Raw genomic sequence first — 13555 nt, forward strand, 5'->3', positions numbered from 1 at the left:
TGGAAGAGAGATTATTGGAAAGTCCTAATAGATTGGTAAGAAAGAAGGAAATGAGATTGGATAATATAGAGAAGTTAAGAAGATCATTTAATTCAAAGTTTTGTGTTGTTAGAGAATTTTAATTCATAGTAACCATTACTTACTTCAGTCAAATCAGAAGTAAATAAAGGACATTTAGTGTTTTAAATAATAGACCATCGCAATCACAACTAAACAACTAACATAGACCATCGCATTTTACAACTATAGTCTACACTATCACAACTAAACAACAAACATAGACCATCGCAATCACCATCACAATAACCAAGCAAACAACACTTTAAAGGCAACTACAATCACTTAAAATTTCTTAATAATCAGTTACTACACAACTAAAGTTCAGTTTCGTTACAATCACAACTAAAGTTCAGTTTTGTTTACGCGTAACCAATAAGGGGAGAGAAAGAGATATCGAGTACACCAGAAAAATAGAGAGAGAGATGTTATGTGGGTATTGTTGTAAATGTTTGGTCAGAGTATATATTTAGAGAGTGACGTCAGCCAAAGAAATGAGGAGAGGTGTGTGAGAACGAGAAAGAAAAGTGAACGAGAACGAGAAAGGAACTTTGGCCAAAGGAAATCATCCTATCAGTTACATAATCAACTACCTTAAATGGAATTTATGTGTAAATGAGCATGAAAAGTGAACCAGTTTTTGAAGTTAACAAACCATTCAACTTAGACACAAACAAACATTTTTTTGAAACTATTTTTTGAAACCAGTTAACCTTTTACTTGCGAGTAAGGAACTCAGACACAAACAAACAAACGACCAAACAATTTTTTGATGTTAACAAACAAACGATTCATAATAAGCTACAAACCATTACTCAGACACAAACAAACCATTTGAATTACCTTTCACTTGCGAGTAAGGAACTCAGACACAAACAAACATTTTTTTGAAACTATTTTTTGAAACCAGTTAACCTTTTACTTGCGAGTAAGGAATGTTGTTGATGGTGGTCCGATTTATTTTGCCCTCCTTAACCTCACCTACATGCCTCATAAACAAACCAAAAAGAAGAGTTAAAACAGAGGAGACAGAGGATAGTCGGTTAAATTCATATTTGGATTCTCAACCCAAAGAGAATATCAAATCAGAGCCCAAGAAGAAAAATAGAGAAATAGAAAAGGGAATAAAGAAAAAAAAAAGAAAAGAAGGGGATACGGTTTCGAAAAGTTAAGGGGATACTCGGTTTCGAAAAGTTAAGGGGAAATAGAAAAGGTAAGAAGATACTCGGTTTTTTTTTTTTTTTTCTGTTTCCTTGATCTGATGAAATCTGTAGATATTGAAATTTTCCTTTTCCTTGATAGAGATTTACTTTTTTTTCCTTGTGAGGTTTTCCTTTCTTTGTTTGTCAGATCTATTATATATATAAAATTAGCCTCTGTAGATCTCTTGTTTTGCAATCAGGATGTTTATGAAGAAAAAACTCCGTTTGTTGCACATGGAATCTTTGCCTCACCATGTAGTAGAGCACATACTCGAGAGAGCTCCGGCGAAATCTCTGCTAAGATTCAAGGCTGTATCCAAGCAGTGGAAATCAACCATCGAATCCCGTATATTCCAAGAAAGACAGTTGAAGCATCGCCAGCAATCAGGAGGTCCAGATGTTCTCATGGTGTCCGTACTACGTTACGAGGATGGTTGTAGTGACCCGGACATGAAACCGTCGGGAATCGAATCTCTTAGAACGCTGGTGTTGGGTTCTTCATCATCGGTCAAGATCCCTACTCCATGGGAGAACCAGTATCACTTTGTTTCACGGACTAGTTGTGACGGTCTCGTTTGTCTCTACTCTCCCCTCCGCACCGGTTTTGTGGTCAATCCCACAACTAGATGGCATCGTGTTCTTCCCCTCTCCAACTATCAGCAACTCCTCATAGGAGTAGGAGAAGACACTTTCTTTGACCAGTTTTTTGGTCTTTCTTTTTTGTTAAAGAACAAGTTTTTTAGTCTTGGATTCGGTAAAGACAAATTCACGGGCACATGCAAGCCCGTTTGGTTATACAACTCTGCAGAGCTTGGCCTAGAAAACGCCACCACATGCGAAGTTTTCGACTTTAGCACCAACTCTTGGAGGTATGTCACTCACCCTGCACCTTATCGTGTTACTTGCCATGATCCTGCTTATGTGGATGGTTCCCTTTATTGGTTCACCGACTGCCTCGAAACCCAACTTTTATCTCTCGATCTTCACACCGAAGCTTTTCAAGTCATCTGTAAAGCTCCTTTTGCCAATGTAAGACCTCACAAGATGGTCATGTCCAACCTCGACAACCGCTTATGTGTATCCACCAATACGAAAATTCCCAGCCAAGATATATGGTCGTTTGATCCAGGGAACAAGACATGGGACAAAATATATTCTATAGATCTGGGTCAAACCCGTCATCTTGATATCCGAGTTTTTCTCGCGCTCACTCCACTAGCACTTTTAGATGGGGATAAGAAGAAGAATAAGAAGAAGAAGTTGTTGTATTTTGGTCGAGAGCCGAGTCAAAAACTGGCGATACATGATCCCGAAACCCAATCATATGATGTTGCTTTCACCGCCGACTCCATCGGACGCCCTGTTTGTTATTTCCAGAGTTTAATCTCTGTTTAATGTAATATTAATAATTTGCTTTCTCCCATCCTTCAAGTTCAACTGTTGTCCAAGTTTGCAACTCTTCAAAATATTCTTTATTAGTCAACATTTACATGTGCTATTTCATAGTTTCTTTAAAAATTTTAGTCCATATCTTTAGTCTACATATTTTTTAGTTTATCAATTTTAGTAGAAGCTCTTACTTGAGCCACAATATAAAGACGACGAATTGGATTTTAGCGTGGGAGATAGGAGGAAGTATGGAACTAGCTCATCATTCTCCTCGTACCATGTCTACTTTTCTAAAATCATTGACCATTACATTTTCCAAAAATCAGAATAATAAATACATATATTGATTGATCCATACGATTTAAAAAACAATAATAAACAAAAAAAAAACCCATGGCAAATGTTGGATGTGATTTTGTTGCCTTGAGAGTTTGTACTTTTCTAACGGTGTTAGTTTCAGGCTAAGATCCTAGAGGAAATCAGTTATTGTCTCTAGTTTTTTTATTTTGCTTCATTACCTGTTATATGGTTGAATCATGTAAAAGTGAATGGCAAATGTTATGATTTGTGTGTAAATCGTGTGGTCGATCGTGTGGAGTCTTCATCGACCACAGGATCGACCATTTGGTCGATTGTTTTGTCCTGTGGCCAACCCGAGGAGTCCGAAGTGCGTTGATCGACCAGACGATCAATCATTTGCTCGAGTGTTTTGTCCTGTGGCCAACCCGAGGAGTCCGGAGTGCGTTGATCGACCAGACGATCGACCGGTTGGTCGATCGTTTGGTCTTCTTCCCTTCTTGATTGATTGTGCTTTTACTAATCGTTTTCGATGTCATTGTCGAATTTCACCTTCAGGAAGATTGAAGGACCAGACGATTTAACGAGATTAATTGAAGATTGCATGCCTTTCGCTGAAAGTATTATTAATTAAGCCATTAGTCTTTATAATTAAATGTGCAATTTGTGTAAGATGGTATAGGGCTCTTTCATGGCTTTTTGTGTAAGATAGATATGGATTATATATATTTCTTGTCTTCTTTTAAGAGGGAAACGGTGTAAGATGTGTCTGTATGTGTATAATGTACTGAAAGTCAAAAATGCAAACAGACACAGTAGCTCCCTTTCCAAAAATAAAGTACATACACTCAGAAAGCCTAACTATTATCTTCGGTTGCTACTTCACCGGACACGTCGACATCTTATACTAGACAACACCGGATCAGCAAGAGGAGCTCTAACTCTTCGTGTCGCCGATAGAGAAGAGGAAGAAGATGACAATGTAATGACCGATTTTTGAAGTAGAACCCGACTTACACATGATCTCTAACTCTTCAAGAGTAGATAACACATCAGAAATATTTGGCCTCAACTTAGCCTCTTGATTAAGACATTGCAACGCAGTATTAGCAGCCAAACAAGCTCCTTTGTGAGGATACTGTCCTCCAAGCTTTGTGTCCATTATCCTAAACACTTTCCTTTTGTCTCCTAAGTAAGGTTTTGCCCAATCCACCAGATTTCTTTCCACTCCTACTTTCGATTTGTCTAAAGTTGGACGTCCCGACAGTAACTCGAGCAAGACCACACCAAAACTGTAGACGTCGCTTTTGGCCGTTATCCGACCAGTGGCAACGTATTCTGGTGCCGCATAGCCTTGAGTTCCCATCACTTGGGTTGATACGTGTGTTCTGTCTCCTGTTGGCCCTTCTTTCGCCAATCCCAAATCAGAAAGCTTCGCATTGAACTCCTACGTAGGGATGGACATATAAATCAATCAGAAATGCGCAAGTCAAAACCAAACCATAATATGTTTATAACCTGATTAATTTTATTACTTTAACCAAATTCAACCAAATGCAACAATTAAATACTTTTGTTTGGTTTGCATTAAACCTCAACAACATACGTAAATTTGTTATTCAATCGTACCGAATCAAGTAAAATATTAGAGGCCTTGAAGTCTCGATATATGACTTGAGCATCGTGAAGGAAAGCAAGTCCTCTCGCCGCACTAATCGCCACTTTCATCCTTGTTCTCCACGGAATCGGCTCTGCCCCACCTACACAGTATTACAGATTTTTATTTCAAAATTATTTTATCAATAACATTTTGCAAATCTGTATAGAAACAGGGGCCCATAACTTTAAAATTCTTTATTACATATAAATTTGTCATGGGTATCCTAATTAGTTTGAGACAGTATATTGTTACTTGGGGGACAAGTTTTTACGTCTAAAGAAATGATTCTCCAAGCTTCCCTTTGGCATGTACTCATACACCAAAAGCCGAATGTAATCACCCTTCGAGCAATATCCAATTAGTTTGACAAGATTCTTATGGTGAAGCCTCCCAAGACAATCAACCTCCGCCTGCAAAATCATCAATTTCTTATTTAGGTTTCTATAGCTTAAGGCATATATAGAGGGATAAATAATTTATCATAAATTAACGAGCTTACCAACCACTGCCTGTGTCCTTGAAACCCTTCCTCTTTAAGCTTTTTGACAGCAACGACCATGCCTGACCCTGGTTTTGAAGGCGATAAAGTGCGTTCGTCGATCCATCCTTGTTAGACATAACCAAAACCGCCTTCACCGATAACACTATTTGGTCTAAAATTCCTAGTGGCTGTCTTTAGCTCGTTAAACGTAAACACCTTTAGCGTTGGAGATGCTAAGAGCTCTCCTTCACTTCTCAGAGTTTTGAGAGAAGCGAAACTCCTGTCATCGCTGCAACATGATGGTTGTATGGTTAAGCTTGAAAGCCGTGACGATTGACCTCTTTTGGCAGAGATTCTTGAGGATCCTGATGAATCAACACATTTTCTAATCAAATATGTCTCAACTCAGTTTAGGACTTTATAATCAGATGCAAGATATACAACAATTTGAGAAATCCGAGAGAGAAAAAGAGAGGTGTTCTGTAGCATACCACGGTAAGGACTTTCTCTGCTATCTACTTTTGTGGAAGAACCAAAGCAATTTCCCATCAGAGACAATTAAAAATGGATGCAAGAACTGAAATCAAAAGTATCATGTCCGAGAAGTGAGCATATATACAAAAGGAAGAGATCATATAGATCTTGATGTAAGGTAGAGACCGAAGAAAAGGGTATAATGTAACACAAAGAGAAAATGGGAAGAATAAACAGAGGATAGAGACAGGGCGATGAACAAAAAGAACATACAAAAGAGAAAAGAAAAGCAAAAGAGATGGTCAAACAGAAACAAACGTGTGCAGCGATGTATATCCAATATTTACCACTCATCTCTGATTTGGTCTGCTTTCACTTCCAAAAGATGTATATCCAATATTTACCACTCAACTTAATTCCTTATTTGTTGACATGTAAAAATGCTTAACATAATGTACATCAGCCAAAATATGTTTAAGGTTTACGTATTGATACGTAGTAATAAATCTATAATTCATTTATTTTAGTGGTTGACAAAATTGTTTTAGTAATTACGTAAATTAGGTAGTATACTAAAAAAAATTATACTTAATCTTTTAGAAAATCTATATATACATTTTTTAAGTACATTTTGGGTTCTACCCTTTTATTTGTACTTATTTAAAAACTTATTTACAAAGTTAATCCCTAAAAAGTTTCCAAAAATAGCATTATTTTAGATTTTGTTTCCTAAATATTTTACATATCATTCCAACTAAAAATATACAGCATAATCAAAATGGAAACGAAAACTATGATATATTTAACCACACATTATATTGTGTATGGAAGATATTTTATCTCTGAATCCTTTGCAAACCAAAAAAAACAACAATTTGATTCCTATTTTTTTTTCCAAAACCTGCGGGCTTTGATTATCAATGTAAGAAGAATTCTGATTCACATTTATTTAAATATTATAATTAATATATGTAAACTTAATAAAATTTTAAACATTACGAATATGTAAATTTAGAAAGTTTAAAATACTATATAATATGGTTATATAGTAGATGGGTTATAAAGAAGACATGTTGGAATTAATAAAATATTATTAAATTTGTGCTAACACGGATTAAATTCTCATTTTATTATTTGTCAGCACTATTAATATTAGAATTTTTGACATATAAAATTAAGTTGATTTAACTTATATTGTGTAAAATAATTAAATTACTAGGAAAAATATGAGTTAATCATAGCGTATAAATGATTTACTAAGTATTTAGATCCCTTATTTTTTATTATAAAAATAAAAAATCAAAATAGAATCTTAAACACTAAACAAAACAAACTAAATATAACAAACAAACGGTCATGAAGTATATTGTGGGTTAAAAAATTAATATAAACATTTAGCCGCACAAACGACCGGGAAATTTAGTTATTTCTCTATTTACAAAACATCCAATATTTAACAGAAAAAGAATTCAATATAAAATATAAATAATAATAAAAATTATATACACACGGTGTACCGCGGATTAAAATCTAGTAATAAATTAATATTGAAGTACATAAAAACTCAAAAATTGGATATCATACATAATTTTAGATTTCCTTTTATATTAAAGAAAAGTAAACTATTGAGATTAACTTTTCCTATATATTCGCCTTTGTATCTCTTCCCTTAATGCACAGAAATTTGTTTTGAAATCAGGATTATGTGGAAAAAACTCTGCTTAAGGATTGAATGTATTTTCTATTAATCAAAAGGTTGTTTTGAGAAAACTCTTGTCTTAATGGCCTCGTGTTCTTCCTCTCTCTAGCTATCAGCAACTCATATTTCTTCCTCTTCTCTATCCGCGCGAAACAGAGATGAAACAGAGAAAACTCATAAATGAAAGAACAGAGATGAATTCGCCATTTTGATAAATAATTACAGTGAAGTATTTAATAAAGAGTTTTTAAAAAAATTAGTCGCTCTATTTACAAATCATCTTCCAAGACTGTTTAATAGATTCAAAAAGATCCTGACCGTCGTTTCAAATGATGAACATGAGGATGATACCATTTTTAACTAATGTCAAATAATAATAATAATAAACTCATTTTCGAAAATAAGATTATTAACGTTAGAAGAAATAATTAGTAACTATCATTATTAATGATTAAATAAATTGAACTACAAAAATTACTTTAAAGTCTGTTAGTACAAAAAAATAATAATGATCGTTAATGAAAAGAGCAGAAATGGAATCTTTAAATTTAAGAGAATCAAAGATCTTGTCCTGAAGATGAACCAGACTAAACTATTTGATTTTGTTATCTCCTAGTGATTGAATCCTAGTGATTGAAGAATCTTTGGAGGAAATCAACTATTACTCAAAACATTTGTTGATGTCTTGAAAAGTTTCAAGATGGACAAACTAAATCTTCATTTTAAAGAGAAATCGCATAAGGGCAAAGTGAATTTGAAAATTTAGGTGGAAAAATCAAAGTATTTGGACTTGTTCATTTTCCTGATGAAATTCTAAATTCTCTCAAACTATCAAGTTTAAATCTGCTTCATTATTTTCCGTATCATTCTCTCTTCATGTAAATCGATTTACGGATTGTTATAAATGGTTTTGGCAAAATTTCTTGAAGAGCTAGATAATTGTTGACATATCTGTTAATGGATTTTTGAATAGATATTGGTTGAAATAGATAAATATTTATAGGTTAATGTTAATTTATATTTTATTATAATTATTATTTAAATACTATAAATTAAATTAATGGTAAAGAATTATAAAAATACACATATTTAGTTATATCAATAATGTTTTTTTCTAGTTAGTACTCAAATCATACTTCAATCGTTTGTCAATAAGGTAATCACATCTCATCTGAATTCGCTTTGTAAAACTATACATGAGATATGAAATGAAATATCTTATTTTTCTCTTCAATAAGCATTTGGAGCATTTTACTAACTAGTCACTATTCCTTTATGATAAGTGATAACAGTTTTGGAATAAGGCTGAATTAATGTGATAACCGTTTGTTGGCCTAACTAAGTCTAGTGCATTCAAAACCAATATAAAATTTATTCCATAAAATATGTATATAGGTTGATAGTCCCTCCAACATATTATGCGCTCATGACTCTAAAGTTGTTGTTTTTCTGGTGAATAGTTGATAGCCACTCGTTAAGCCCAATTCGTTATTAGGCTCCGTTGAATTAGAGAGTGTAAATAAAGTATATCTAAAGTAAATGGTGAAGATGTTAGAATGGTGAACCTCATGACTCTTACGTATTTCTAATCATGTATTAGAATAGAGATAACCCCTATTTCTATCATTATAACATAAGATAGTTCTTGAGGCATTTTCATATTTGCATGCATCAGACTATTCATCAATGGGGAAGGTAGTGAAGAAACATGGGTGTCATATGACCTCCATGGCATGTTTAATTTTTAGTTTATTTGTAAAAATAATTATTTGACAAGAAAGCTATTGACACTCTTTTATAAATTCTATTAACCCCTTTTAGATACACAAATGTAATTTAGAGATAAATATTAAGCCTTTTAAAGCTCATATATCACAAATAAGTTGAAAATATAAATATACCACATTTTCTCTATAGTTTACGAGATCATTAACCCTTATTAACAATATTGTTGGGCCTTTTTGACCAAACTAACAGCTTTTTAACAAAATTTTAATTTATGTTGTTGCTAAACCTAGTTATAAGTTGATTGAAAACTCTATATTTGTAATGATATTTTTGTAAATAAATTTTATATTTATATAAAATGAATTTTATGACCCTCTTAATTAGCTATTACTCTATATCTATACTAGTATTTTTGCAGCAGTTTTTGCTCAAAAATACTAATAAAGAAACTTTTTGTAATTAATGCTACTAATGCAATTAATTCTATCAGACTTCTAGCAATTTTATATGGACCTCTTAGTATTTTATGGGTCTCTTGATAATTCATAATATAATGGTTTCCATTTATTTAGGTTGTAGACAAAACGATGTCTAAAATTTTGTATGACCCTCGAAAATATACTCTTTTGCTAATAATTTAGACAAAATTTCCGGAAAATGAATTTGTAGACATAATTTCCGGAAAATTACATTGCAATAACTACAACATTAATGATATTCTCAATTGCCAAAATGATTCTGAATAAAAATGAGTAGACCCTTGATTTATCAGGCATTCAAACTTTAAAAACTTTTATTTAGTTTATCCGGTTCTTTATTTTAAAGATTTTTAAAAGTTTAAATATGAAAAAATTTTAAAATTTTTATGATAAATATTATACCGTAGATACAAAATAAATATTAAAAGTTAAGATGATACAGTGTGAGTTAAAATATTTCGAGACGGGGTTATATAGCGGGACAGATTTTATCGATATTTATATAAATTAAAAAATTGAGTAACTCAGTGTTACACGGGTAAAATATCATTTTATTATTTTGTTAACACTGTCAGTATCAGAAAATAGACATATCTAATTAAATTTAAATAAATATTATATATAAAAAAATATATTGCGGTATTATATGGTTTATTTAACAATTATTATATAATTATAATATATTTAACCAATAAATACAATTTATAATTTTAATTTTTTAATTATAAATAATTTTATCCCGCAGTACACCGCGGGTCCTAATCTAGTTTGTAATGATATTACTGCAGTACTTTTAAATCATATTTTAGTAGTCAAAATGGTTTTGTGGAGATCATGGATTTTGTAAAGATTGATTATGTATTTTACTTGATAGATGAGAAGAGTCCTTGCGAAAATTGGTTTCTAGAGTCCAACTTGGTTTCGGCATGTGTGTATACATATTTATAAACCTAAAATTTATTACAATTTCGACCATTATTGACAAAAGTAAAATACCTTTTTTTTTGTTCACAAAGGAAAATACTAGGCCTGGGCATTCGGTTAATCATTCGGTTTCGGTTCGGTTGTATTCGGTTTCGGTTATTTTGGATATAGTAATATAGTAACCATTTGGATATTTTTGAAATTTCGGTTCGGTTCGGTTCGGTTTCTTTCGGTTCGGTTTCGGTTTGGTTATTTAAATAAATAACCATAACTAACATAAATTATATTAACATTAACCAAATAAACCAAATATAACCAAAACTAACCGAATATAACCAAAATTAACCAAATATACAATAACAAAAATACAAAAAAGGGAAAAATATGGATTCAATTTTACAAAATAGTATTTAACTTTGTAAATTCAAAATAATAACATTTACATATATTGATTATTTAAAATATTTAATTGTTTTGAATCTAGAAATAATTTATATTTTAAGTTTATTTTATAGTTTTGCATAATATTAAGTATATAATATTTGATATCTTCTAGGTTTTCGGATATTTCGGTTAACCATTTAATTGTCGGTTCGGTTCGGTTCGGTTTCAGTTAGTTTGGATATAGATTTTTACTAACCATTCGGGTATTTGAAGAATTTCGGTTCGGTTCGGTTTGGTTTTTTTCGGTTCGGTTTCGGTCGGTTATTTGGTTATCGGTTATTTTGCCCAGCCCTAGAAAATACTATTAAAGTGCATTGCAAAGTAAAATGGCAACGAATGATTTTTTTGCCAACTCTTTAAACAAAGTCCAAAACACTGAACCGCTATCTTTATGTCATTGCCAGTCACATGCATTTCAATCCCAACTCTCTCTCTTTTTTTTTCTTTTTTTTTTTTTCTCTTTCCTGTTTCTTTTCTTGAAATGCTATGTTAATTATCAGCAAAATAGGCATATTTTACAATAAATAATCCTTACCGAAAAGAAAATGGGAGTAAATAAAAATAATTCTTTCCGCATTACGTTCCTGCCGGTCATCTATGTTCGGATTGTCCACTGGAAGTGAGTACTTAATTAGGGAACTAAACCTCCATGCACATGGCCACATATACCTAGTTATTCTTTACAGGTAATTAATAATTTTGTTAGACTCATAAAATTAATATTTGTTAAGTTTTTTAAAAGAGTTGTTCTTAGAGGAGTGGAATTGCGTGTTGGCATTTGTAGAACTGTCACCCTAAATGCCAAAGATTTTAAATTTGCGAATAAAAAATATCATTAGAAAAGTACTGCAGTAACCTATAAAACATTAGATTAAGGAGTGCACATGATCCCATGAAGATTCTTAAATTAATTAAATCCAAAATAGCGCATTTTACAAGCTTAAAATTCTCCCCTAGGTGTTTGGTTGTCAACGTTATATATATAATACGAAGATCAAAATCCTCTTGCATTCAGATTCTGTCGCTTTCTTGTTCCCCAATCAATTTTTTTTATAACCCCATCTCTTCGTAAACTAATCACTTTTTAACTTTTCCATCCTTCCACAAGCTTTTTAATTTTTATTGCCGTGGTTAATGTAATATACTCTTTCATTTTTACTTTATGTGTCAACTTATGTCTTGTTAGTTGTGTTACACATATATATATCGCTACAATGCAACGTACATTTCATCCTGCATACTCTCATTCCATAAAAACGATAAGGATGGTTTATAAATAGCTTGCGGTTTAAAGTTTTTGTAAGTGATAGCTTATAAGTCTGAAATAATTAATTTGGAGTCGTCGCCTCGTCGGGAGATGTCAGTGTCGATGAAAGGGTAAAAAGTGTTGGGTCCATTTTCAGAAAGGAGAATGACCACTTTCCCACCCTATTTGTCCTCATCCTCTCCTCGGAATCTGTAAAATTGATGCTCTTTCTTTCACACTTTTCCACATTTACTTGAACCGGACCATTTAACTTATATGATTTCTACAGTTTATAAATGGAATTCATAATCAATACTTAATAGTAAGATTTTATCTATTTAAGGATGATGTCCTCCTTCATTTTGTTGTAGTGTTTTATTTTTTTCACCCGACAGAGTGATTTTTTTCACTTAACCATAATTTGTTTCACTTTTGGTGGATTTTAATATTTTAAAATTTTCTTAGCGTTTCTGGATATGAGTTGTACGATATATACAACCACATGGTTCAGGCTTTTTTTTTATTGTCTAATCATCGGTCCCATATGATTGATTAATTATTATATTATATGATGAATATTCCCCATAATATTTTACATCTCATTACCAAAAAAAAGCTAGTCTGATCTTTTTGCTTATGCATATTAGCTAGACTAATCATAGATTCTTGAAACATGAATGAATGGGATCATCACTTAAAAAAAAAAAAAGACGAGAATGTTAAAATTTTAATTTGATAGAAAAAAATAATAATCGAACCACAATTCAATTGTAATGTTGCTGGTCAAGCCATGGCCAAAACCCAGACTGGTCATCAATTCCACAGAACATCATGTTACTGATACTGTTCTCTTCTTTCACCATTCTCTGTTCTGACGATGAATTCTGAAAGAACTGCATCGTTGTAGCTGTCGGTGGATGGCCTAGAGCAAATTGGCTGTCTATCTCCGGTGGTCTGATGTCACCAGAAATGTTCTCACTTCTGTCACTACAAGAACCTTCTGTTTCTTTGTTCAGATTGATTGATTCTATTGGTTCTCTGTTTTTCAATGCCATTACCTGCATAATTTAACCAAACCGATCTAAGAAACTCTTAACTAAAGAACTAAGAAACAGAGCTGAGCTTTAATCTTTTGTTGTGTTATGAAGTTTCGTTCTTACCTGAGCTTGAAGCTTTTGGTTTTGAGTTTGAAGGACTTCGTTCTCATCACTAAGACTCTCGAACTGACGCTTAAGTATGTCGTAGTCTTTCTCGAGCTGTTTTGTCTTGGATCGAGCTCTTCTGTTCTGGAACCAAATAGCGATTTGTCTAGGTTGTAATCCCAAGGCACGAGCCAGCTCTATTTTTCGATCTGACTCGAGTTTGTTACCAATCTCGAAGTTCTTCTCTAGCGTCTTCAATTGCTCCATGTTCAGTCTCCTCTTCTTCTCTCCCATCTTAGATCCATCGTCTGAGTACTCTTCCTCACCGTTCAT

At 32.7% G+C, this 13555-nt stretch overlaps 2 protein-coding genes, 1 long non-coding RNA gene and 1 pseudogene across 6 annotated transcripts in view; 1 reads left to right on the forward strand and 3 right to left on the reverse strand.

Annotated features, from left to right (window-relative positions):
* Positions 1-1586, reverse strand: part of LOC104756835 — a 4070-nt gene extending 2484 nt beyond the window's left edge. The window contains exons 1-2 of the long non-coding RNA XR_762332.1: positions 1512-1586; positions 973-1038 (exon numbers count right to left, since the gene is read on the reverse strand). This is a non-coding gene — a long non-coding RNA (uncharacterized LOC104756835). The remainder of the gene's footprint in view (positions 1-972; positions 1039-1511) is intronic.
* Positions 1077-2787, forward strand: LOC104756834 (F-box/LRR-repeat/kelch-repeat protein At1g09650-like). 2 transcript variants are annotated; one of them, XM_010479482.2, is made up of 2 exons: positions 1077-1270; positions 1440-2787. In XM_010479482.2, the coding sequence occupies exon 2, from the start codon at positions 1461-1463 to the stop codon at positions 2652-2654; it is 1194 nt and encodes a 397-aa protein (XP_010477784.1). In that variant the 5' UTR covers positions 1077-1270; positions 1440-1460; the 3' UTR covers positions 2655-2787. The 2 variants fall into 2 exon arrangements, with proteins under 2 accessions (XP_010477784.1, XP_010477785.1); XM_010479483.2 differs by having other exon boundaries at positions 1460-2787.
* Positions 3828-5635, reverse strand: LOC104756836 (annotated as a pseudogene).
* LOC104756837 (homeobox-leucine zipper protein ATHB-23-like) overlaps positions 12667-13555 on the reverse strand; it is a 2558-nt gene continuing 1669 nt past the window's right edge. The window contains exons 3-4 of one of the 3 annotated variants that reach the window (XM_010479485.1): positions 13241-13318; positions 12667-13138 (exon numbers count right to left, since the gene is read on the reverse strand). In XM_010479485.1, coding sequence (XP_010477787.1) covers positions 12845-13138; positions 13241-13318 — 372 coding nt within the window. In that variant the 3' untranslated portion in view covers positions 12667-12844. Of the gene's footprint in view, positions 13139-13240; positions 13517-13555 lie in introns of all 3 variants that reach the window. The other 2 variants (XM_019239231.1, XM_010479486.2) reach the window with 2 other exon arrangements.

Source organism: Camelina sativa, chromosome 17, assembly GCF_000633955.1.
Source record: "Camelina sativa cultivar DH55 chromosome 17, Cs, whole genome shotgun sequence".
NCBI classification, from domain to species: Eukaryota; Viridiplantae; Streptophyta; class Magnoliopsida; order Brassicales; family Brassicaceae; genus Camelina; species Camelina sativa.

Bases quoted from the DNA above. Each gene is read 5' to 3' on its own strand.
- LOC104756834 (XM_010479482.2), top strand. From the start codon at position 1,461: ATGTTTATGAAGAAAAAACTCCGTTTGTTGCACATGGAATCTTTGCCT.